The sequence below is a fragment of the Athene noctua genome, chromosome 1 (genome assembly GCF_965140245.1).
Source record: "Athene noctua chromosome 1, bAthNoc1.hap1.1, whole genome shotgun sequence".
Lineage (NCBI taxonomy): Eukaryota > Metazoa > Chordata > Aves > Strigiformes > Strigidae > Athene > Athene noctua.
In genome coordinates, this window is record NC_134037.1 from 12,438,151 (window position 1) to 12,462,950 (window position 24,800).

The 24,800-nt window shown below is 40.4% G+C and overlaps 2 protein-coding genes across 5 annotated transcripts in view; both read left to right on the plus strand.

The window, feature by feature from the left end:
• Window positions 1-3,177, plus strand: part of LOC141955916 (uncharacterized) — a 30,102-nt gene extending 26,925 nt beyond the window's left edge. For 2 of the 4 annotated variants that reach the window (XM_074895583.1, XM_074895586.1), the window contains 2 exons: window positions 386-515; window positions 899-3,177. In XM_074895583.1, coding sequence (XP_074751684.1) covers window positions 386-515; window positions 899-972 — 204 coding nt within the window. In that variant the 3' untranslated portion in view covers window positions 973-3,177. Of the gene's footprint in view, window positions 1-362; window positions 516-898 lie in introns of those variants that run through there. The other 2 variants (XM_074895584.1, XM_074895587.1) reach the window with 2 other exon arrangements.
• A 7,053-nt stretch (window positions 3,178-10,230) lies between these two features.
• LAPTM4A (lysosomal protein transmembrane 4 alpha) lies at window positions 10,231-23,874 on the plus strand. Its single transcript, XM_074895588.1, has 7 exons — window positions 10,231-10,414; window positions 17,229-17,349; window positions 19,558-19,634; window positions 19,722-19,844; window positions 21,054-21,149; window positions 22,500-22,598; window positions 23,100-23,874. The coding sequence occupies exons 1-7, from the start codon at window positions 10,316-10,318 to the stop codon at window positions 23,172-23,174; spliced, it is 690 nt and encodes a 229-aa protein (XP_074751689.1). The 5' UTR covers window positions 10,231-10,315; the 3' UTR covers window positions 23,175-23,874.
• Window positions 23,875-24,800: the final 926 nt, after the last annotated feature.

Here is a 24,800-nt window from a genome sequence, read left to right on the forward strand (position 1 = left end):
CTCATCACACTCCCTGTGCTGCCTCTAGTATTTCTGTGGACTGTGGTCATTTAGCTGTCAGTGAGTACATCTTAGTCTTCAGTCTCACTATACAATTACAGTATTTTCACCTCAATATATCCTGCTGTTTTTCTATTCACTGGGGGAAACAAGGGGAAAGATGGTAATGAAAGACAATTTCAACACTTTAATCCCTTCTAAAACAAATAAACAGCAGGTAGGTAGATGATGTGCCAGAATATTCTAATAATTTAAAACCTAATTTGTCCTGCAGTTTCTTTAAATACCCTAATTCCCCCCAATAATGACATTTTCTCTCATATTTTGTACTCGCATATGCTTTGTTTAACTCATATGCTTAGTGAAGCATATTGTTTCAATTAAGCCCCAGCAAGGTTTGGAAACAAGAATGGAAGAAGGCCCAAGGGACTTGATATCTACAAAACATAGCAGTGATGCAGTCTGTGCTTCCTTAAAAAAATCCTTGGACGTTGCTAATAATTCACCCAATAACGGTAAGCGATTGCTTTTACACATCTGATGAATTTTGGTTTCAGAATAATGCTCAATCTGAGAAGTGTTCACAGATGCATTAAGTGAATATGCGAATGCTTCTCCTTTAGCTGTATGTGTTAATTCTTAGAGAGGCTCTGTTATATTTCTTTCTGTGACAAATACCTGTTCCTGCTCCTGCCAGAGTTAATGAGCAAAACTGCTATTCCATTTAGTGGGAGTAATTTTTGCACAGTACTCTTAAATTTGAAAAGGAAGCAAATGTATGTGTGAGTCAGAGCCCACTTAAAAATATTCAAAGCCCTCCCCATGATTTTGGATTATCCTTGTTAAGTAGGTGGCCCTTGTAAAACACATCTAAGAACCCCAAAATACCCTTCTTCAGGCAGAAAGCCAGCAGTTCCCAGGGACATGATTGCACGTGGAAGGTTTGTGTACTGGCCCCTGTTGTTTGTATGACAGACATACCTGGGAAAAGGGAGAGGAGGAAGAGGAAGAAAATGAAGAAAGAGACTTGAGGGAGCTGTGCAGCTGCCAGAGTGACAACCCAATGGGGCAGGCATGCCGATGAGCTGCAAGGATTCTGCTTTCTGCGATGCTGCGCTGACCCCAAAGTAAAGAGAGGCTCTAGGAGACCTCCCAGCGGGAGGAGGAGAAGAGGAGCAGTGAGCCAGAGAGCGTGAGTGTGTGAGAGAACGGAGAGAATGAGCACGCTGTGCACAGGAGGTGGCGTTGAAACAGTGTGGCTGTTCATTACAAACTGCTGCCCTTAATTAAAAGCTGTTGAATGGATTTTGACTGGTTGCATTAAGTCCTTTCAGTTTTTCACTGTCATGTTGTTTGTCAACTTGTAATGTTATATGCCATTGTAGAAATGGTCAGGATATACCTGACCGTGATTGTACTTAATTTTCATGGAGGGTCCACCAGCTAGTCCGGTCTCCTCTGGCATTTTTGCAGAGATGCTCATCAACAGACTAGTAATGTACAGAAGGAAGTACTGTTCAGAGACAAAGGGAGAATAAAATGGATTGTTCACAAACCTCCTGAATCTTTTAAATCCTTGTTGGTTGATACAGTCAGCTTTTTGCATCATACCTTGACATAGTTATAATTTTCACCCCATGTCAGAGTACCTGGCTCCATAAGGGGAAATTTCTAAAGGAGGTTTTAAACTTATTTGGAAAGATGGTCTAAACCCTTTTTTTCTCCTCAGATTTCATGGTGGGCTAAATTTTAAAGTCTATGTGTCCAAAGCATGTTGCATTTGTACTTATAGTAGACTGAAGTAACTTTTTGAAATAACTTTTCTTAATCCGATGTTTGGAAGTTTTTATCATTTTGTTACTTAAATATTCTAATATAAACTACATTTGTGAATGAAATTTTTTGAAATGCCATTTTAATATTTATTGAAGAGTGTGTATTTCTCATTGTCAGAGGGTTTGTAATATGGAGGAGGGAATGTGTTACAGCTGAATATTGTGGTTTATAAATAACACCAAGCTGAAGCCCTTTATCCCTAGAGGAGCAGCAGCTTTGGTGGTAGCTGTGGGATTTCTTCAGATGGTCCTGAGACTGTGCCTCCACCTGACCCCTCCTAGAAGTGCTGCCTTGAAGGATGAGATAGTGATTGTCAAATCTCCATCTGCATTTGACTTTGTGCCTTTGGAGACTGCGTGGGAAGATTACGTTATTAATGCATGTTAAACGTACGCACGTTCAGTTTGCAGGCATTGGGCTGATGCTATGAAACTCATTTCACACAGGACACTGAGTAACCAGGGATGATAATGGCTTTAAAGCCCTACAGCAGCACTCCTGTTTGCGTCATTGAGCCAGAGGAGAGCTCTGTGCTTCTGCCATCACAGTCACCCAGTCCCCAGTGCTGGCTTGTCTGAGGTTTACCTGCAGCTCAACACTTTTACCTGATTGCCTTCATCTGTTGCACAGCTGTCAAAGCAGCTGTATCCTTCAGAGGGGCAATTAGTTGCAGCAACGTATTTGTGTTTGGAGTTTAGCTACTATATGTTAAAGGGCACTTCTCTTGTACTGCGATTTTTGGGGTAGCTGACTGTACAGCATGCCCTGAAATTTAGCACAGCAGGATTGTTTCAGACAGACAGGTAAGGGGTAACCTTAACTGATGCCACTTAGCAGCCCACTAAGTGTCTAGAGTCTGCAAGTCTTGGTGTTTGTGTCTCAGTGTAGGAGAAATATAGGCAGTTTATGAATGGACTGAATAAACCAAAGAGCTTTTATCTGGAAAGTAACTGGTTTGGAGCAGATGCATAACAAGAAAATACATAGCCTCACTGGAGAAACAAGTACAGCAAGTTCAAGGATTTAGAAGATGTGTTAATGAGTATGTGGGTAATGAGTAAAGTTCTGCTATCTCTGAAGCCAATGGAAAACATTCATTGACCTCATTGGGGCCAGGATGTTGCCCAAGGTCTTTGTTTAGCATTGAAGATAACCTCTGTCATCCAAAAAAAAAAAAAAAGGAGATAAAGAGAAGCTCACCAGATTGGTAGACTCCAGATTGCTTCCTCTTTTTTTCTCTATATCTGCTTGCAAACTTTTTGATGTCTGTGTAATTAAATTTTATTTCAACATGTGACAGTATTTCAAATGTTCATTGTTTTTATAATAAAAAGTCAAAACTTTTGCCCAAAGATAGCACTCATGAGTAATTTTATTATGTGTGTGAGTAAGAGCCCATGTTTTGGGGTAAAAACATTTTCAAGCTTCTAAGGAGGAACTGTAAATGTTTTTTAAGAGATTTCCTTCATTTGAACCCTTTTATGTTTAGGAAATTCTCATGACATTCTTCTGTTGAGTCAAAGAACAACCACCACCTGTAACACTGACGAATTGACTGTGGTGCTGATGACAAGCAGCAGTAAATTATTATTACCAGTTTTTCTGTCAGATCATCAGTACCACTGTTACTGACATCAGTGGTATCAGAAGACCTGTGTTCTTCTGGCTCCACTGTTTCACAGACGGGAAGTCATGACTGTATATACACATGGGTGTATACAGTAGTTTATTGTAGCACGTTATTTAACACCACACTCTAATGCAGGCAAAGAAAATACACTCCTACGACTAAATAATGTTGATCGTAGTCAAATAATTGCAAAGCTCTCTTCAGGGCTAATTTGGAGGCAGGGTCCTGTTTGTGTGATTCATCTGCTGTATCGGTACCACTGCTGCAAGTAGCGAGGAAGGGTGTTGGGTACCGTTTGGTTGATATGGCTGTGACAGCGCCAGGAGCCTTTCTGCGCTGCATCCCCCAGCTGCTGCTACATGTCTCCCAGGGGTGGGAAAGTCTGAGAGTCTGGTTCCTCAGTGAATGGAGTGAGTTTAAAAATCAACCAAACCAAAACACAGAGCACTCGGCAACTGCTGTTAACTTCCATTCTTTCACTTCCTAGACCTCAGACACTGAAAAACCATCACTCAGCTTAACAGGTCGATTTTGCAGATGGCCAACACCTTTGGAAAGCAGACCTTTGAGCCCCTTATGAAATTCCCCTTCCTTTCATCACTGCATGTTCAGGCTACTCTCTGGTTTCTGTGCTTTTAAGACTTGTGCTCTCTTCTGTGAGAATTAACCATTTGGAGCAGATCATCAGGCTGCTATGCTGCTTCTGGCATTGAGAGTGTTAAACAACTGCACTTGATACGCTCATTCTCCCAGTCGCTGACCTTTACTAGCTGGAGACTAGCCTAAGTCCTCAGGAGATACAACATCCCTACAACAAGCTGTAGCATTGCTTGTGCTATAGCTGAATGCTTTTATTCTCCACGTAACTTATCCCTTAGAAAGGGTAAATCCAGAGTAGCCTGTCTTAAGTCATGCATCAACCCAGTGTAGTCTAATTGCCAGTTCATGGGTCAGATCCAGTTGGCTCCCCTGCCTTCTCCCTAAGCAATTTATTAGTTACTTGAGTGGCACATGCCTCAGGAACAGCCAAAAGCTCTCCCTGCGACTGCAGACAGCCCAGCGGCTGGAAATCAAGCCTCTGGAGCAGCCTTGGCGTGGGAGGTGGGATGAAGTGTGGCTGGGAGAACACCTATGATCTGGTTATGAGCAAGCAATTAATTGTTACAGCAGCAGCTGCAAATTATGAAATACACTGCTTTAAGTTTCAACTTTCTCTTAAACTCAGGCTGCTCTATTTTTGTAATGATGCTCTTTCTTGTGGGAAGCCTTTTGAAGGTGGAAGATTGGCTCTATCCCTAATAATAGGGCCATATCCATAAGCATGGGTCCATGAGACGGTATCTCAGGCATTAAGATGTGGTTAATGCTGTAATTGATGAACTCCTGACCTATAAAGCTGTGTTTACTCACAGACTGCAGTATGCAGATGCAGAGGCTGAAGCTTTGTTTCACACTCAAATGCCAGTGTAACACCATCAGGGTTAAGTGGGCCAACTGCTGAGAGGAATTTGGCCTGCTGTTCCATAATTATCTGCAACTGATCATTGTAATCATCTGTAATCATCAAGGTTCCACCCAATCTGCAGATCAGTGGCACAGCTGACATATCTGCATGAGCTGAGTATCAGGCAGACATGCTAATTGCTTGGCAGAAAATAATTTATTTACTATAATAACAACACAGGCCTGCTCCATAATACCGACTATTTTTTAAAAGTAGCTGGGTCCTTGTGAGGAGAGAGGGGGTTTAAGTCATGGGCTACAAAGAGCAGATATAGGAAATCTTGTCCTTCTGTGATTGTACTGAACCGTGCCCAGGGGTCTTTTCAAGGCAAATTGTACTTTCCAGTATGTGCCATCCCTGACATTCAGCTCCGCAGATATTCTCATCTGCAAATGAAGCGTCCTCCCATACGGAAAAGACACTGTAATGCATTAGTCTCAGAAACAAACTCCCTGTGTCTTCTTGGGAAGAGGCCACTGTAACAATAATTGACTCTTGTATCATCCCATCAAGAGAATATTAGAAACTTGGTAAACTTTATTTCCCGTCAAATTTTGCTTTCTCTTTGCATGCACTGTTTTCCTTTGGTGGTGGTTCTGCGTAGTGCAAGTTAGAGAGATGTGATAAATTACTTTATCGAGCACTTGTGGCCACAGCAGCTGCCTGCCACTGTGTTCCTCCTGGAAATCTTTGCTGACGTCCCAAACTGCAAACCCACTCAAAGAGCCACTGTGTAAAGAAATATCCAGAAGGTAACTCTTCCTACTTCCCTGAGTGGGTAGCGTGCAGGTCCTCAGGCTCCTCCTGTTCACCCTGCCTTGGCAGGGTTCGTGGAGAGGCAAGTCCAGGCTGAGGGCTGGAAGTGGGAGACTGCCAGGAAGTACAGGACCGTTCCCATTTCCAGCACTCACATTTGGTCATGTGAAAGTACTGAGATATCTGAAATTGCAAGTACCATTTTAGATTATGCTATTTTTAGAAATTTTTATATATTCTCATCTCTATGAAGGCTGATATAAATGAACCATGGCTCTTTGAGTTTAACAGATTTTGATTCTCTAAATGAATACAAGAATTTTTAGTCAGTTTGATATTCAGCAAACCTGAGTGTACAGTGAATAACCCAGAAACAGTCTTGTGCTAATAAAAGTTTTGCGTCATGCTGTCATATTTTAGCTGCTTTTCTAACCCTGACTTTCTGATCCATCTGTTATGAGTTAAAAGGTTTGGAACTGAGTTAAATTGACTCTTGCTGGTAAAAGATAATTCATATTGTTAACAGCAATCAACTAGAACAAAAAGTACAGAAGCTTGGAACATTACATTAGGTATCCCTATGTGATGCTGATTAATTCAATAAACAAAAGTAAAGTCCAATAACCACAAAACTCAACATAATACATTCTTATTACTTTCTTATCTCTTTTACAAGAAACTACTGAATCTCTGAATGAGCTTGTCTTCTTCTAACAGAATCCATTTTGGAGAAAAAGGCTGTAAAATTTGTTAATGCTGACTTCAGGATAGCTAGAATTTCACTGTGTGAGTCACCAACAGGAAAGTTTCCCTCTCATTAATATGTTAATACTTTGCTTTTATTCCAATACATTCTTATCTTTTTTAAGGAAGCAAAAAGCCAATCCATGCTCTCTGTCCAGATATTTTTCACATCTTCTGCACCAGTTCTATTGATTTTTCTAAATTCTGTTGAAGGGATCTGATGTTATATAGTGCAGTATCTATGTAAATACATCAGTTTCTCTGTGATGTTCAAAAAACCCTGCTTTTTTGTTTTGGTTGTTCAGTGTGGAAAATAAGTCTGAGAAACCAAGTCACCTTTTCTCTTTATACTTTGAAAAACTTCATACTTTATAATGCAGAGTAGCAGACACATGCACAGAGTTGAGTTATAGAAAAAATTACAGAAGTAGCTTGTTACTGCCCTCATAGTCAAGCGCTTTCCACTTGGGACAGAAGAGCTTCAACATGTGTCCTGCACTCCACCTTTTATTCCCTGGCAAAGAAGCCACTGGACAAGAGACTTGCTGGATGTTTCCATCGCTTTCACTGGCCTTGTGGTGTTGGTCAGATCAGTTCCTTTCACTGTGCCTCAGTTTCCCCAACCTCAAACAAGACAATATTTTCATTATAAAGTGATATGAACTCTGCTTGTGGAGGTTATGTATGATTATCTGCTCATAGTCAGTGGGTTCCCCCTCACACACACAGCAAATGCTGAAGCACAATAGCATCTCATCTTTCATAAGCAACCTGGCAATAGTTCAGTGCATGCAGAGGAGAAGTAGTAATTAAAGCTTAAGTCTAAACCAACATCTTCCAGGATAGACTGAAGAATGGCACAAAAGGGAGAGACTATGGAATTACAAAAATCAGCATAAAACAGTGCTGTACTGTTTTGAAATCTTGGAGATGTTGAACTTAATTTTGTGAAGAAGCTGAAGGAGAGTGCAACCTGGCCTCTTGTTTACCTGATCCTAGCTGTTCTGCTGTCACATGCATTATTTTCAAATATGATTATTCAAAACAAATTTGTGTTTGGTAAAACACTGCCAAGCCCTCTTAAGACAGAAATTCAAATCTCCTGTCTAGACATGGATTTTGAAAGACCTAACTAGTTTGGCTAATGAGGAACACTGTGATATCAAAACTCCTTCCCTCCCTACCTGCTGAGACGGAAGGAGTTAAATGTCATGCTGGTAAAGGAATCTGAACCATTCTTTTGCAGCTGTTTCTGACTTGCAGATATACTTTCTGCTCTTACTGATGTGGAAGGGGATGATTTACTTCCACAATGTCAAGGTCGTCTTGCTGTTTGAGAAGAAAAGTTTATCACCAGTACACTCTGTCTCTCTGAGATTTTGCCCTGGCTGCCATGACTGTAAGCTGAGCCCTTCAGAATTTTTAATATATTTAGCCTCACAAATCCTCTCTGAACTAGCAAAAAGGAGAGAATTATGGCTCAGAAATAAGGAAATGTCTTGCCTGAGGTCATCTGGGCCGCTTGTGGCAGGGAAGAACTGGAATCTTTCACAGAGGGTATGACTAAAATCATTAACCTATTCTCTCTTCCCCCAAGTACAGGAAACAATGCAAACATTCTCTAAATACTCTTTTGATTTTTTTTTTTTTTGGTGATGGGAGGAGGAATCAGAAAGATTTTTTATGCCCGCTCAATGGTTCCACATCAGTCTATCCTACTGTGGAAAGCTGCTTTCTGATGTTAAATTACATTCACATTATTCTTCCCTGTATCTATCTTGTCTGCAGGGTATAACAAGCAGTTGAAGCTCAAGGGGATCGTATCAATTTTTATTCTGAGCCTGGCTGACAAAGATATGAACACTTAATTAAGATTTCTTTCATCTCATTAAAATAGCCCTGAAGATCTGAGCCTGACAGTGATACTAGGGAAGGCAAAGTGTCCAACTGCAAGATCTTAGTTGGAACACTTTAGTTGCTCTCACTAACCGTTTGAGTTGAGAATGGAATCTAGGTGTTTCTAACTGGATGCCCTAACTCAAGCCAGAGGCTCCTGCTTTCTCTTCTGACTCACTCTAGTCCTGTGAATGCCTCTTTCACACAAGAGCAGACCATCAGGAGGGAGAGCCTCTCTCAACTCTGCAGGAACAATGTCATCAATTCAGGCGTGCATGCTGCAGAAACAGTTGGCTTAGGCTTCCCGATGTGCCATCTGTGAGAAAACTGGTTTTTAGATGACTGATTACAACAAAATGCACATTCCTTTTCTATTTATTTATATGCATGCCTGTATATTGATTAAAATTAGTCCGGTTTTGCTACATTAAATCAGAGTGTTGATAATTAAGCATCTGTGCACAGGGCTGAGAACATTAGGAGCACCAAAGAAACAAACAATAGTTTATAATAGGATCATTAGAGGAGTCTTAGCAGCACTTACAACATGTTTATTCAAAAATGAAATATGCCCTAGGGAAGAAAAACACCAATTATGGAACACAGGGGATTTAAAATAAAAAGGTCAGTTTTAAAGCCTTCAAGTAAATAATTTCAAACAACTCAGCAGCAGCTCACATTTAAAAATAGACCAAGTAGCTAAACCAATAAAATGTGTTAATTGTATGATCTGGAATATATCAGAAGGAGAAGTACAGTCACCCTCATTACTTCTTCATTGTTCAGAGTGAAAAAACTCAGTGTTAATACTGACATATGACATACATCTTGAGTATATATGCACAGCAAATATTTATGGTTCTGTGAGTGTCTCAGATTGATTGTACACAGCCAAGAAGGAACTACTTGCAGCTGCACCACGATTAAAATAAACTGTGTGCATATCTCTATCAACAGCTTAGGTCTGCAAAAACCACTGGCTGCCCTTGTGTCAGAGGAAGTTTATAGGTCCTGCTCCATATGGGAATAGGAGACCTTGTGTCTAAGCGGTGGAGCAACCTCTTATCACATACACATACTTGGATTTATACCCATTACTTCTAATTAATACATGTATCCAGCAGCACCTGCAATCTAGCAGGCCTAATTAGGTATTATTATTACGCACTCACAGACACCGACTTCGACACACAAAAAAAAGCACCTCTGTGGACTAAAACCCACCTCTTCTGTTTACCCTCTGCTCACATATCCTTTTAGTATCTAACACACAGTGTTAAGAATTTAATCTGAGGAACAGAATAACAAAAGGGTTTATGCAAATGAAATCCTCTGCAGTACTGGCTGAATTTCAGCGAAAGCCGCGGGATGCTGGTAGTATCTCAAGGCAGGCCACTTGAGGCTCAACTAAGGAAACTACTCTAATTTTTCTTAGAAAAAAGGGGTTGTTGCTGGACAACGCAATTTTCCCGCAGGGCTCTGGCTGCCTGCTCAGAGGCCAAGCACCAGCTCTGCGCCCCGGCCAACCTGCACCGACAGTGCGTGGAGAAGCACAGCCAGGGGCCTGCCCCTGCGGGATCCGCCCCGCGGAGCCTATGGCGGGAGGAAGGGCCCGGGCCCAGCCCCAGCACGGCGGCCGGGGGGTTGCCGACACCCGCCGCAGGCCGGGCCGAGCCCCAGGTGAGCGCCGCCCCGCCACCGCAGGTGAACGGCAGGGCGTTGCCCCAGAGGCCCCCTGATTGGTCCGCGGCGCCGCCAGTCGCCCGTTCCCGCGGCAGCGCGCCCGCCCTCCCGCAGGCACACCCCCGCGCCCCCGCTGTCGGCGGCTGATTGGCCGGAGCGGCGGTGACGCGCGCGCGGGGGTTTAGCGGCCCTCAGCTGGAGGGGGAGCGGCTGGAGAGGGCGAGCGGCGGGGCTGGGAGCGGGAGCGCGCCGTGGCCGCTGCTACCATGACGTTCAAGCGGAGCCGGGACCGGTTCTACAGTACCCGCTGTTGCGGCTGCTGCCACGTGCGGACCGGCACCATCATCCTGGGCACCTGGTACATGGTGAGAGGCTGGCGTGGGGGGCAGCCGGCGCCGCTGAGGGGGCGGCGATTGGGGCGGTGCGCAGCGCGCATGCGTGGGGGCTCTGCGGGCGCTCGGCCCGGGCGCGGGGTGGGCAGCGCGCATGCGCCGCGGTGGGCCCCGGGGGGGAGCGGTGTGCTCTGGGGGGGCCGCTCGGAGGGGGGGCTGCGGCGGTGGGGTCCGTGGGGCTCCCCCTCTCCTCGCCTGGCGAGCTGTTGCCCTTCGGGAGTCAGCTGTTGTCGTGTCAGCTGTCGCGATTGTCCCCTGTGCCGCGCTCTGCGGGGGGAGCTACACGAGTTTTCCGGAGTCACCCGACATGGTTCGAGCCCCTCTTTCTGGGGTCTCTTTCGGGTTTGCCAAACCCAGTTGTCCCTTGGCGGCCTCTCTTGTGATTAGAAAAAGAAAACGAAGCATAAGTTCAGGGCGTTTTAGTGTAGCTCTCGAAGGAGTTCAGTTACTGTGCCCTTTCTTGGACTAGAGGGATAGACTTTTATATGTTTTAAACAGTGCTGAACGTGTCCTTCGTAAGGCAGGAGGTGCTAACGTTTAGGGGGACTGGAATCGGGGATATGCTGAGAATAGGATGATAAAATGTGGCTCCCCGGAGCGAAAGTTGAATGTCTTCAAAATGAGCACGGCTTCTGCTTGTTGAAGAGCTTTGTGGAAGGGGAAGTTTGTGGTTATTTGGTACTCTGTGTTCTTAGCACAGTGGTTGAGGAGCAACACAACAGATTTGGTTTCCGAAACACCTCTTGTTTGACTGGTGGGCGCTTTTTATCTGAGCGAGAGCTGGGGTGGTGAAGTTGAAATATTTGATAGCTTTGAACTAGAGTGGCATAGAAATACGAACACATAGCAAGTTAAGGCCTGTAGTCTTAACTTCTCTTCGTTCCCTTGAAGGGGAACTGAGTTCCCCTGTATTCGTTTCCTCATCTTTCCTTCCCCTCACCCTCATGAGCAGTAACAATGTGAGAACAGTTTTAAAAGTTGCATCGTAGCTTTTTTGTTCTTCTGAAGCTGTAACCGAAGCCTGTGTTCTCGTTTACTCTTCCCCAGACTGTAAAAATTGCCAAATTTTTATGGCTTGATGTGGAGGAACTGTTCACAGAAATGGCTTTTAAAGGCATAGGGATTTAAGTTTGTGGAGTTCTATGGTTTATCTTCAGCAAGTATGGGGAGGTCCTTTATTTTTTTTTAAATCTCTTTTTTCTTCCATTGAGAAAAAAATCTACAGGCAAACAAAATGGCAGGAGAGAGGAACAGGAGAAAAAGCAAGGTGTGGGGGTGGGAAGTGTAACAAAACCCTGGGAAAGGGATATTTTTCTCTTTTTCAAAAAGAAACTTGGAAAAAATGGTTTGGTGTTGATTAAGTTCTACTGTTAGTTCATGTAAAATAGAAAGGCAAGTTCTACTGGAGTATTGAATATGACTTTTTCTGGAAACCTGCATAACTTCCAGAAGTTTTAAGCTATGCTGATGGAAGGGGATCAAGAATATGCTTCTGGTGAAAGCATAAATTGTTAATAGTAAGGATATGCTTGTCCTTGTTATGAAACAAACGGACCTTACTGCCTTCTCCACTTTTGTTTCCTGCTTGCAGGAGTATGTAGAAACCCAAGAACTCGGTGGGGGCACTGGGCAGGGATTGTTTTCCCAGGTCTCAGACCTGGTAGTACTTGCAGCTTCCACCTGTCTTGCTGTGCTTGTTTTATCTTGTTGCTTGGATGCAGCACCTCTTTCTTGTTCCTGAAGCTGTGCAAATACCTGTAGTGCTTATGGATGGTGAAAAGTAAGCTGGTCATTGATGAAGCTCATGTCTTCAGACGTGGAGTGGTATCTGAGGCAAAGTGTTCCTTTGATCTTGTCTAACTGCAAGGATTCAGGCTACTAGAGGGGAAAAATACAGTTGAGTTCAGGGTAGCAGGGTGCATATGTGAAGTACTTCATAGCTGTGTTTTTCTATAAACTGTGTCAAACACTTGGTTAAACTATGCATTGAAAATTTTTATCCAGCTTTTCAGCTGGGAAAAGGTGCTAATGCCTTTTAACTCTGACAACTGTTAGCTGTTTGAGCTGAAATAAGGTCTTACCATGAAGTCTTAGGTAGTCTTGCCTAATGCTTTAAATCAGAATTCAACTATAATTCATACCGTTTGAAGGTAAAGTACAGTTTGGACAGTGGAAATTAAATTTATCTTTCTGCTAACAAATGTAAAAAAAAAATAAATGGCCTAGGGTGTGTCTTTAGACATGTTAATTAGTGCACCATTTAAGTATATCACTAACTTCAGTCTTTCAGACACTAGTTTGTGATAAGTATTTCTAAATTAATTTAATAATCTGTGCTTATAAATTAGTGGGACGAATAGTAACTTTCGGTGTGAGTGTTTTTTTTTTTTTCGAGGGGGAGGTAGCATTTTAGTGGGTGAGAATGCTTAGTTCAACAATAGCTTTGTGTGACTGAAATTCTTGGTCAGCCCGTATTTACTGGATAGCCTGTTCTTGTGCTGTGCAGTCCTGAAGGAATTTGATACCAAACGTAAAATGGAGTATCGTAGCAATAGACTCCAGATGTTTTAGTAAGATAAGAATTTCAGCTAATACATGTGCATTTTTCTTATGTAACCATTTCTTTAGGCATTTTCCTGTTCTTTATTTGTATAATCTTAAACCTTGCATCTAATTAAATCCTCACTAAAACAGTTATTGCTGTCCTTGTGTGCTTCTGTGAGTCTAGAGGGAACAAGGACATTATCTTCTAAAATGTCTGCTGTTGGTGCTGTGTGATCACACTGCGTCTTAAGTGTTTCTCAGTCTGTATGCTGCTACTGTTTCTGATAAATAGATAAAACCGTATTTCCAAAAAGATGAGTTAAGAACATTTCTAGCAGACTCATACTTTAGTTCCAGGACTAATATAGTTTGGTTTACTCTGCAACACCCACTACTGTTCTGTGGAGGAAAGAAAAAGAAACCTCCTATTCCTAGTGCTATAATTGCAAACGGGTGGCTTTGAAGCTTGTTTCTTCCTGTAAACTTTCTTATTAGGCACAGCGCTTTCCAGAAACAGGAAGCATGAACACTCCACTGGCAAAATCAGATCAGAGTTCAATAAACAGTCTAAAAGTAATAGCATTGTTTTGGAAGGAGTGGCTGTTTCATAGTGACAGCAAACTTTGGCGATGGAGTCAAAATGCTGCAGTTGCTACTGGTTATCAGGAGGGTGAGGATGATCTCTGGAGTAGTTTGTTCACTGAACAAGATTTCCAGAAACGAAGGAATGTAACTGGTCTCAATCTAATCTTGACAGTACTAGAAACTCTGAAGTACCCTATTTACTATTTTTTGGGGTTTATGAATTCAGTATAATAAAAACAAAAAACAAAACAAAAAGTCTGTCTTGGTTTGTTTCTCCAGGAACATTTTTAAGGAAAAATACTGGAAAAGTGAGAGAAAGATGAGAGAGTGTAGTAGTGCAGGGCAATTTCACTTTTCTTTCCCACTCATAAAAGGAAATAAGTAGGAATTCTTGTTTATGTCCAAGACTTTTAGTCATTCAGAGTGCTTGGGGAAATACAGGCTTTATGTTCTGGCCTCCAGAGAGATGAAGCACTTAGATGATTAGGCATTAAATGTATACCATGGAGATAAAACTCACTAATTAAAAAGCTAATGCTTGCTATGGTCCCACAGTCTTTTGAGTTCTGATCATACAGGGAGCTAATATTTCTGTTACCAGTTTGCAATAAATGCTGACTTTCTACTTTAATACAGCTATTAACTTTTAAATTTTTTTACATATGCTGCACCAAGCTTCCACTAAGTTCAGTTATCCCAATTATAAGAGTAAAACATAATTCCTAAACTACTACAAAACTAAAGCTTTTTCATCTTAATGGAGCCATCCTTTGACTACGAATTTGAACATGCATTTTGTAATTTATTTTTTGATTATTTGTTGATTTCCTAACAAAGACTAGGATGGGGACCTGAGATTTCTGTTATTACTGGCTTGTTTCAAGCTGGTCGTTTTTTTGGTGGGTGGTGGTGGTTTTAATCTTCAGATTACACTGAGACCTGTGCTGTGTTTTTTCTGACTTCTGCCTGTAGACCATTTGTGAACACACCTTTTATTTGCAGGGAGTATATTATTTTAAGCTCTGATGGTACCTTGCAAGCCCAACCATCCTCTTGCTGCCAGTCATGTTGACTGTCAAGTTGAAACAAGCTTTGTGGTCGTGCTCTTATCAAGCTTCTGCAAAAGAAGAATGGTAGTAGTTAAAATAGAGGCTCTGGCTTTGTGCTTAAAAGGACTTCTCATTTGGAGTTTCTAGTTGCTGGTAACTCTTAATTGAAATCCATATGTTGAATATGATGAATTGCTCAGTGCTGTGATATGACTGACAAATAGCAGTAGTGGAGTACTGGAAACCCTGGTGTGTTAATTGGAAGAGGTTTGGGTTTGTTGCTGTTCAGGGTTTTTTTTAAGTTAGTATTTTTATTCTGTCTCACTGATTCTAATGGGTTGGATTTTGAATGACTAATTTTCTATTTTACTTGCATGACATTTCAGGTTCAGAAAATAAAGCTTGAATACCTTGAACCATACTCAGTAACTAGTAAAATTACTCAGCACTTTTGTAAGCTAAATTAAGACCATGGATAGGATGAAGATTAAAAAAGTGACACATGTAGGATCAGTCTCACAATTCCAAAGTATTCAAGTTTTTCAGTACTTCTATATTATTTCAAGTGCTGCTTGCTTTTTATCTTGAAGCAGATAGCCTATCGTGGCAGTTAAACTCAGTGCTGAAATAATAGTCTTTTGTACTCAACTTTATCACAGTTTAAGTTAAAATGATGACTGTGTATAAACAATAAATGATTTAGATACAATTGAACATGTCTCTTTGTGTTTTATGAAGTAGAAGTCAATGTTTTGACTGCCTGAGATCTGAACCTTGACATAGGCTTTTTAAAACAATTACAGAGCAGGAAGTTATTTTCCAGAGTACGGGTTGATACTGATGGTTCACGTGGGAGGAAATGGAAGGCTTGAGAGTATATTGAGAACAGAAAGCCAGAGTACAGAAGGATGAAACAGGAGTGGTGAGGAAATACAGTATTCCATACAGCTGAACAATGATGAAGCAAAAAAGATTCAGACAAGTGGAAGATGAGCAACTTGACAGTTTGTCCTGTATGAAGTGTCTTGTGAGAGGGGAAAACGTGCTTCTTTCTGGGCTAAAGATATTGGTGGCTAAACTTAGTTCTTTTGTCAGCTGTACTAGTTGTTATATTTTACATTACAAGGCATAAAATGGAGGATACAAGTGGCTGAAAGTAGCTGGAATTTCTAGTAAGTTTGTATAATACATGATGACATAATAGCATTTCTGCAGAGCGATCAGCTTTGATTTCACTAAAGGGTTCTTTTTAGCAGAAAGCATAAGCAAGTTTATCATCATCATATCTCTGAAGTCGGGGGGAGGGGGGGAAGAGAGAAACCCAAACCCTTTAAAAAAACCCCCAACCTTGTAGGAACTGTGAGTCTTTAAAAGCAAATTCCTTTTAAATGTTCAAAAACTTTTTTGCCTTATTGAAAACTCCAGTAATTGTGCATAGACTTGCCACTATTATTATCATCGTGTCCTGGAATGAAGCCACTAAAAGAAGAAATATCTGGCAAATATTCTGAAGTAGTAAGAAACTGCAAACCACTTTGTTTTTTTCTTTTGAGACTAACTGTAAAAGATCCTGCTTGTAGTGGTGACAGTGCTGAATACTGATTGGAGAATGACAACAGCTTGAAAATACCATCGTGACTTTTTTGTTATGAAACCTTTTTTTCTTTGGCATGTCTCTCCAGATATTAGTAATAGAAACTATGCCCCTGTAAATCTTGATTAGGTGATAAATGCTGTGAAGATAATTTTGCAGAGGCTTAAGCTACTTTTGACTCCTTGAGCTCATACTGTTACTGAAGGTGTTTCTGGTATGTACCAGAATGGGGAAACAGAAGTAGTCTTCAGTGGCAGTGTGAGGAAAAGGACTGATAAGCACATAGCCAAATTTTGCTTACAAATTTTGGGGTTCAGTCTTTGTGTGAGACATTTTTTAACTTCACCTGTGCTTATGTAGCCTTGCTGGTAAGGACTGATGAGGTTTTAATAAATGATCCAGGAACAGGAGAGAGACAGTTCTCCCTTGCTTGTAATTGTTCCATTGTAGCAGCAAGCTACATTTAAGGGTTAGAGCTGTAGTGGAAGTTTTTTCTCATACACTCAGTATTTGCTGTGATGTTTACACTTGCCCCCCAGCACCGTTTGGTAGGGTGTAGTGTCTTATTTGTGCATGAAATTAACTCTGACTTTCAATTTCCTGCGGAAAGCAGAAACTTTCCAAATGTTCCTCATTGTGTCCGTTGTTTTACCTTTTCCTTCCTGGCCTCTTTTAACTGTTTCCAGTTTTTCGGTTCACAAATCTGTGCATTTGTCATGCAGCATCAGTTTATGCCATTTGAATCCCTACAAATCCTATTCATCCTCTTAATTTGCAAAGTTATTTAGTTGTGATCCATTAAAACTGGCAAGTGTTCAGTGCTCTTCTGGTTGTTTTAATAGTGATTTAACTAAAGCAGCTTAAATTTTAATCTTAAATTGTGGGTTTTTTTTCTGCATAGAGGCAAATTAAAGAGTTTTTTTTCTAACTGAAAAAAAGATTTATTAGTGTGTCCTTGAAAAGATCATAGCTGTTGCAGTGTAAATAACCTTTAGGTAACTGTGATCTTTCTCAGGTGGTGAACTTGCTGATGGGCATCTTGTTGACAGTAGAAGTGACTCATCCAAATATAGTGCCAACTGTTGATATCCAGTATGAAGTCATCGGAAATTACTATGCTTCTGAGAGAATGGCTGGTAGGTGTATAACTCTTGATTAGAAAGTAAAGTATGCAGTATCACACTGTATTTACCTTACATTAGTGCATATATATGTGTACAGCTTTTAAATATAGATGTCGTCTTCTGAATTTCTCTTTATAATGGATTTGAATTTTTCTATGTGATTAAAAAAAACTTTTATGGAGTATCATTTTTATTTCATATTATTCCTAAGCATCTTAAATAAGATTTCTAAAGATTTCTTGGCCTTCTAATGCTTTGAGTGTTGAAGTATGTGTGGAACATCTCTAATTCACTTGTTCCATAAACATTTACTATCCTTGCTGTGTCAGCAAAACAAAAAGCAGAAAACTATTTTTAAAGACTCTGGGAATTTTTGGTGATCCCATATTTAAGGAGAGAGCTTACAGCTATTGTGTATGAGTTTACTAAGAAGAAAATCATGCCGTTTTTCTAAGAAGTAGAAGAATTGGGATGCCAAGTAGTGGAGTGAAACCAAAATATTTATCTTAGTTTAATGTGTCAAATAAACAGAGGAGAAAGCCTCATGAGCAGAATTAATCTACTTTCTACTCTGTTGTAATAGATTACGTGTATGATATGCACAAGTGTAATTGGTGTAAAACTTTTGTCTGTAGTGACCAAGCTTTTTAACTGTAGCATGACATGGGAACTTGTGTGTATGCTTTGTTTTCTTGTTTTTAAATGTGCAGAAATATGTTTTGTGTGGCACTTGAAATATGTCCCATCTCAGTCTGTTGTATTACACTACAATTTCAGGAGGGCCAGATCCAGTCTAGAGCAAAGATAAATAGTACAGCACAAATCTGGGTTTTGTGAGTTCTGGTTTACAGTCTTCGTGTTAATTGTTCACAGCCTGAGCTAAGGATCTGTCAGTTCTGACTTTTCATTACTAACAAACATGAGTTACAAATGAGAAGCAACAAGGACCAGATACTTCATAAAGCCAAGATATTAAGTAAAATTACAACAAGTATCTGTAAAATGTCATATGTTCTGTAACAAATATTGGTGTACTTGGTAGCCTTACACTTACGTAACTGAGAGGTGCTTTTGAAGTTGAAAGTGCTTTTCTGCTCTTACTGTAAAATGGCTATCACATGACTTTGACTTAAAGGTTCTTGTTTCCCATGTTGGGATATGTACTAGAGGGTTTTGTGTGCATGAAGGGATATTAAAATTTTGATTGTGCATGTGGATATCATGAGTAACAAGTCCTCATAAGAAAACCACTCATGTTGGTTATTGCTGATTACTTAGGGTGCTCTAATCTGCACAACGCGTTTCAGACACAGGAGGGCTGCCTCCTTGATGCCATCTGTGTATGTAGATACTATTATCTTGTACTGAATTGAATACGTAAGTCCTTCTACAGTGTATCTTTTCAAATCAGTTGCAGACTAGAAAGTTATGATTCTCAGATCATATCTTTCAAGCATGGGAACCACAAAAGTTTGGCTTCAGTATTGCTAAAAACATTAGCTTACCACATCTATAGACTCTCAAGCTGATTTCTTTCTGTGTGTATAAAAATTTAAACTCTGCTTGCTGTAGGGGTATAATCTGACTTGTGGAAAGCAGCTGTGCTTCTGTCATCAGTAACTGTGATGCACAAGGAGAATCTTTTATCATTCAGTTTCCATGAGTGTCCTGGATTCTGCTACCATTTGGCTTCTGTTCAGCTGTGACTTTTCTTGTAAATAACGGGATACCTTCCACACAGTGACTTCCTGTTTTCCTTAGTGTTCCTGAAGGAGCAGTGCTGATCCCACTGCCAATGACCAAATTATATAATCAAACCATTTTAAAGTGTAAAGGTTTATACTGTGCTAGCTTTGCTTAAAATTATTTCCAGTTGTAAAGTTGATCACCCACAAACTTCTAGCACTGACATATATCACTAATCAGCATCATTATGTTGCATTGCTGTCAAAAATATGTTAGGTTGCAAACTGGTGTGTCTGAGCTTTATTCAGGCTTTTGATTAAAGCAGAGGGATTTTTCCAAATGCCTGCTGGTTTTCTTGAACCAGATTTTTTTCCATTAGGAGAGATCTGAGTTACTCAGTTCTGACGCTGCTAGTTTGCACAGATGAAGCAGTTGAGAACAGATGATTGTAATGGATAGAGCCTGGGTGCCTGTCAGCTGCAGTGTGACAACTTCAGGAAATGAGTGATGCTTATTGTTTTTCTTTTAATGCAGAAAATGCCTGCGTTCTATTTGCTATCTCCCTTCTCATGTTCACAATCAGTGCGATGATGGTGTATGGTGCAATTGCTGTAAGTATATTTATAGGCCGTGATTTTAAACTTGCTACTTGAATTTTTAACTACCTTACAGGCCTGCTCCTTTTTTCTTTTTCTTAGCATCGTGTAGGCTGGCTGATCCCATTTTTCTGTTACCAACTCTTTGACTTTGTGCTCAGTTGTCTGGTTGCCATCAGTTCTCTAACCTACTTGCCCAGAATCAAGGATTACCTGGATCAGTTGGTAAGTGTTTGTTTAGCTTGAGTTGCTATTTTACATTTGAAATTAAACTTGGGTTTAGTTGGATAAATGTCTGAGCTATAGTTACCTTCCTGTGCATAAGAAAGAGGAATTCAGACTGCAGCAGCCATAAGGGATGACGGCTAGGGTGGTTATGAGAATGAGAGTTTACCAGAGGTGGAGGGGCCAAAGGTATCATTGTTCCCTAAAAGGAAAGTCAGAGAGAGTAAAGAAAGAATTGTGATGGGAATTGTTGGTTTAAACTTTTTGCTACATTTGCATTCAAAACAAAGATATTTGTAACCCTTTAAGCAGTGCAGTTCTGTGGCAGGCTTGCTACTGCAGATTAAAAATCAACTCTTACTTGGTGAGGAAGAAGAGTATAGGTAAGGATTGATAATAATGTAGGTTCCTACAGCATTATGGGATGGTATTTGAGATTCTGAGGGTTCCTTTTCACATTCTATATGACTCTTATTTTGCGGCAATACCTTCTAAGGAAACTGTAATGGACTTTTAACTTTGTGTTTTAACTGCAGGATGTCTCAATAGATAGAATACCCTATTCAGTTAATGGGTATCACAGTCTCTTTCTCGCTGGTGCTTTGATCTGATCAAGTAGATGTTTCAAAAATAAAATCCTTTTTAAAACAGACGTAAACAAAAAAATTTAGGTTGCTGTTGAAGAGAGGCTTTGTTACTGTGGTCAGGGAAATAGAAGAGTCTGAAATCTGTAAAAGCTCTTTGTTTTGGTTCTTCTGAAGTTTGGGGGCAACTTTTCTCCTTTCTACTCTTAACACATACATGTTACTGGTTGGACTGACAAGAGGTAATGAATGCTACATCATTAAAGAGTTGCAGAGGACCCTTGTACAAATGCTGTGCTGCAGCTGTTAAAAGGGAAATGCGTGGATATCTGTATTAGCATGAGATTGAGGAAGTGACCGGGGCTGTATAAGTAGCCCTTTTCTGTAGTGACCTGTACTTGCAGGACAGAGGCAGGATAAATACTGTGCTTTGTGGGAGGATAAAGAAGCAGTTAGTGAGAACTGGAACTTTTTGTTGTTTCTGGGGGAGCAGTTTACGCAAGAGTTTGTTTCATTTGGTGTGAAGTTTGGATGTCCTATCATATTTGTGACTGTGAAGTGTTTGTGCTTATCTCCTCCCTTTCTCTCCCTTCCCCCCCCCCCCCTTTTTTTTTTTTTTAACTAGCCGGATTTCCCTTACAAAGATGATCTCCTTGCCTTGGACTCCAGCTGTCTCTTGTTTATTGTTCTGGTGTTCTTTGCTTTATTTATCATTTTAAAGGTAAGTTAAAACGTAAGCATGTCTGAGTTACTATATTAAGATGCTGTCAATCTGAGTTAATTCTCAATGTTGAATTAAGAACTCATCTCACTTCTTAATCCTGTGTTAACCTCTTTGAGCATAATTGTTAGGATGCTCAATTATGGTATGGCTTGTCTTACATTTTATGTACTGATGTCTTCAGTTAACTTGTTTGTATGCAGTGGGGCATGTTTACACAGCTCTGCCCTTCCTCAGCAGGAAGTAGGAATGTACGAAGACTTCGGATACCATCTTTTTGCATATGTGGAGATTAAATGTAGTTAAGCTTGTAGTGAAACAATACTGAGTTACTGCATACAAGTTTTCTAAACAAAATTTGTAAAATATCTCACTGTGCCTAACAAACCAGGGTGCATGTTTTGGAAGGAAGATAATTGAAGGAGGAAATGCATAGGTTAATTCAGAGCTGCATCTTTATTCCTACTGAAGGGTGGTATTACCAGTTATTTTCTTAAGATCTAAATACAGAGGCATTCATTTGAATTACAAAAACTGTTGTGCAGACAAATGAGTTGGTAATATACCTTGGCCATAACAATATTCCTTTATTGCATTCAGATTGAATTTAAGAAAAGAGTGAAGCAATGAAAAATAATTTTACTCATTTACTATACTTTTAAGAGGAATGTCTGACTGGAGGGAGTGGAAGCCTGATAAAATAGATATTTTTGTATTGGTTGGGAAATATGGTACCTTGTGTGTAACCACGTATTAATTTGCCAGTGAAAAATTCAATGTCACACAGTTTGAGGATTAGATTTTTTTTTTCCTCATTATTAGAGCGTGATAGTACATTAGTACATCTTCCTACAACAGTTAATGTTGACTTAAAGTTCAGGCTACTTTGTCCTACCATCTTCTCTTTGTTGCTTGGAGGGGTTTGTGCCCTCTCCTTCACACTGGTGCCTGGACACACGGTAATGCTAACTCAGGGATGAATGGAAATGTGCTGTTGGCCTGTCCTCCTCCTCCTGGCAAGTTTGGACCGAAATCCACAGAAGCATAAGCCAGTTGGGGATTAGTTTGATTAGCACTGCTGAGGCAGATAGAGAGATTAGTTGAATGGATCTGTGAATTCTTTTGCTAAAACCTGTGTGGTTCATACTCTCTGAGTCACTGTGATAGCAAAGCTAAATGGGGAACAGGAATGGAATAGGTATGTGGCTAAATCTGTCAAATAGCAACCATTCCTCTGATACGTATTGACTGATTTATGCTTTTTTGTCATATGAATGTAATCCAGCATCTAATTTCTGAATTAGCTAATGCATATGAAATCTTTAAAAAGAGAAATATATTTTCTTTCAGGCATATCTAATTAACTGTGTATGGAACTGCTATAAATACATCAGCAACAGAAATTTGCCAGAGATAGCTGTGTATCCTGCTTTTGAAGCTCCTCCACAGGTAAAACCTCTTCCTGAGATAAAAGGAACCATCATCATTTCATTTTAAAGTAGGAAACCACCATATCCTTATATGTTTACAGGCCTTGCCCAGCTTTCTAAACAAAGACTGGAAGGATTAAAGTTAAAGCAGCTAATGTTATGGTGGGTTATTTCCTAGTTACATAGTGCATAAAATAGGAGGTTTTATAGAGAAAAGTCTTTGAATGTTTTTCCTGCAGTAAAGTGTTCTGATTGCACCAGTCAAAACCTTCCTTGCTGCTCTGCAAAACCAAGAGACGAGACAGTGGGGTGGAATGAATGACCTAGGGTTAGGTTCAGTGGAGCAGTAAACTATTGTTCCACCTCCTTTCACTTCCTCAGTGGCTTACTAGAAACAGCAGTAAGTTCTACTTAAAAACATTTGCCTGCAACAGAGAATTAAGTTGCTGATCGGGCATGTATTTTTTTTTTTTTTCCCTAAACCTTCTGCATTAATCTCTTCAAAATACCTTCTCTTTAGTATGTTCTGCCGACCTATGAAATGGCAGTGAAGATGCCTGAAAAGGAACCTCCACCTCCCTACATACCTGCCTGAAGCAACTGTTATGTTAATTAACATCTGTACCAGCTTCCTGGGGGTTTTGTCTTAATCTTGCAAAACTGCTTAAGTAATAGAAATATTCAGGGCTTTAGGAGCAAACTGTTCTGTTTAAAATATGTTTGATATAAACTTACTAAGCAAAACACATCTGGGAGTGATTTTGTTTGCTTTAATTTTTGTTCTCCTTAATGCTCTTAAACATTTTATTGCCTTAGGGCCTTATACTGCAAGAACTTATGCATGTGACTAACTTGTGGCTTTTAATAATACCAACTGAGCCAATCTATGATTGAAGTTAGCTACAATTATAAGTGTCTGCAGGATCGTGCCCTTAATTTATATTAATTTTTTGTAAAGTAGTTCACAAAGACAATCTGATCGTGCAGCAAAATGACAGTTTGCCTTTATCCATTTTTTGGAGGGGGAAGGGGTTTGAATGTGGTATATACGTGACTTTTTTACTTTGCACTTTTCTCATATGTTATCTTACCTTTTATTGTGGTTTTTTTGGTTATCCTATGTCTTGAAACATCGTATTTTTCAGGAGGAAGTGAGGGTGGCACAGGAAGTTTATTACAATGTACTGCAAGTGCAAGAAAAATAGAAATGTTGAAGATGGTTGCATGCTTCTAATCTTATATGTATTTTCCTCTTTGTGATAAATGATACTTAAATAAATCTTTTACAAAATGTTTACTGGTAGAGTTGGTTGATCTGTTGGATTTTAAGTGTTTCAGTGTTCTGCAGATAGTCTCACATACATGTAGTTTAGCCAACACTGGCTTCCTACAGGTGTTTAAGTGGTTGATCTGTGTTCTTTAGCAGAAGTCCTCCTGTGGGTAGAGAACCTGTTTCCCTTAATGTGTAAGCTTGTATTGCAGCCTTTTCAGGTCACATACTTGATTGTCTTCTACTTGTCTGATTGCTATTTATACATTAGCTGGGAAAAGGCAATTGTACCGGAGGCTTCTAGCCCTTGGGGCAAACTTGATGTCTGATGAGCCGAGGCATTAAGAACAGGACAGACACCCAGCAGGACTACATTATTCACGGTGGAAAATGTCCAAAGTTGTTGGACAGATGCCATAACTTCATAAATGTTCTAAAAAAACCTCTAAAACAACTACAAATGACAACTTTCTACTCTTCCTTCTCTGTAGTAAGAGGTAAAAGATAAAGTAATGATCTGCTAGTCTATCTGAAGAAAACATGGCTTTCTACTTTGGAAGACAAAAGGGATCTGGGATTAAACTCTGGAAAAAGGGGTTAAAATTGGTATAGCATACAGGTTTTTGGTTATTCTGGTCTGTTCAAGAATGTACCTCCTTGTCCCCCTGACACATTTAAGAACATCTGCTGTTGCCATGGTATCTGTTATAGTTTCCTTAGTTTTCCGTTTACTTGAGGTGCCACCCACAAGAGCACGTGACACTGTGGTGCTGTACAATGTTTTGGGCTGCTGTTGGGACAGTGCCTTGCTCATCCCCTTACCCTGTGCACCCCTGTGTGTTGGCAGCTGTGCTCAGTTCCAAGTTTAAGGAACTGCATTGGATCTGGGTTCAGACAGAGGCTCCGAAACCAGTGCATCTTTACATGCTGTCAGGCTGTGTACATGTGACT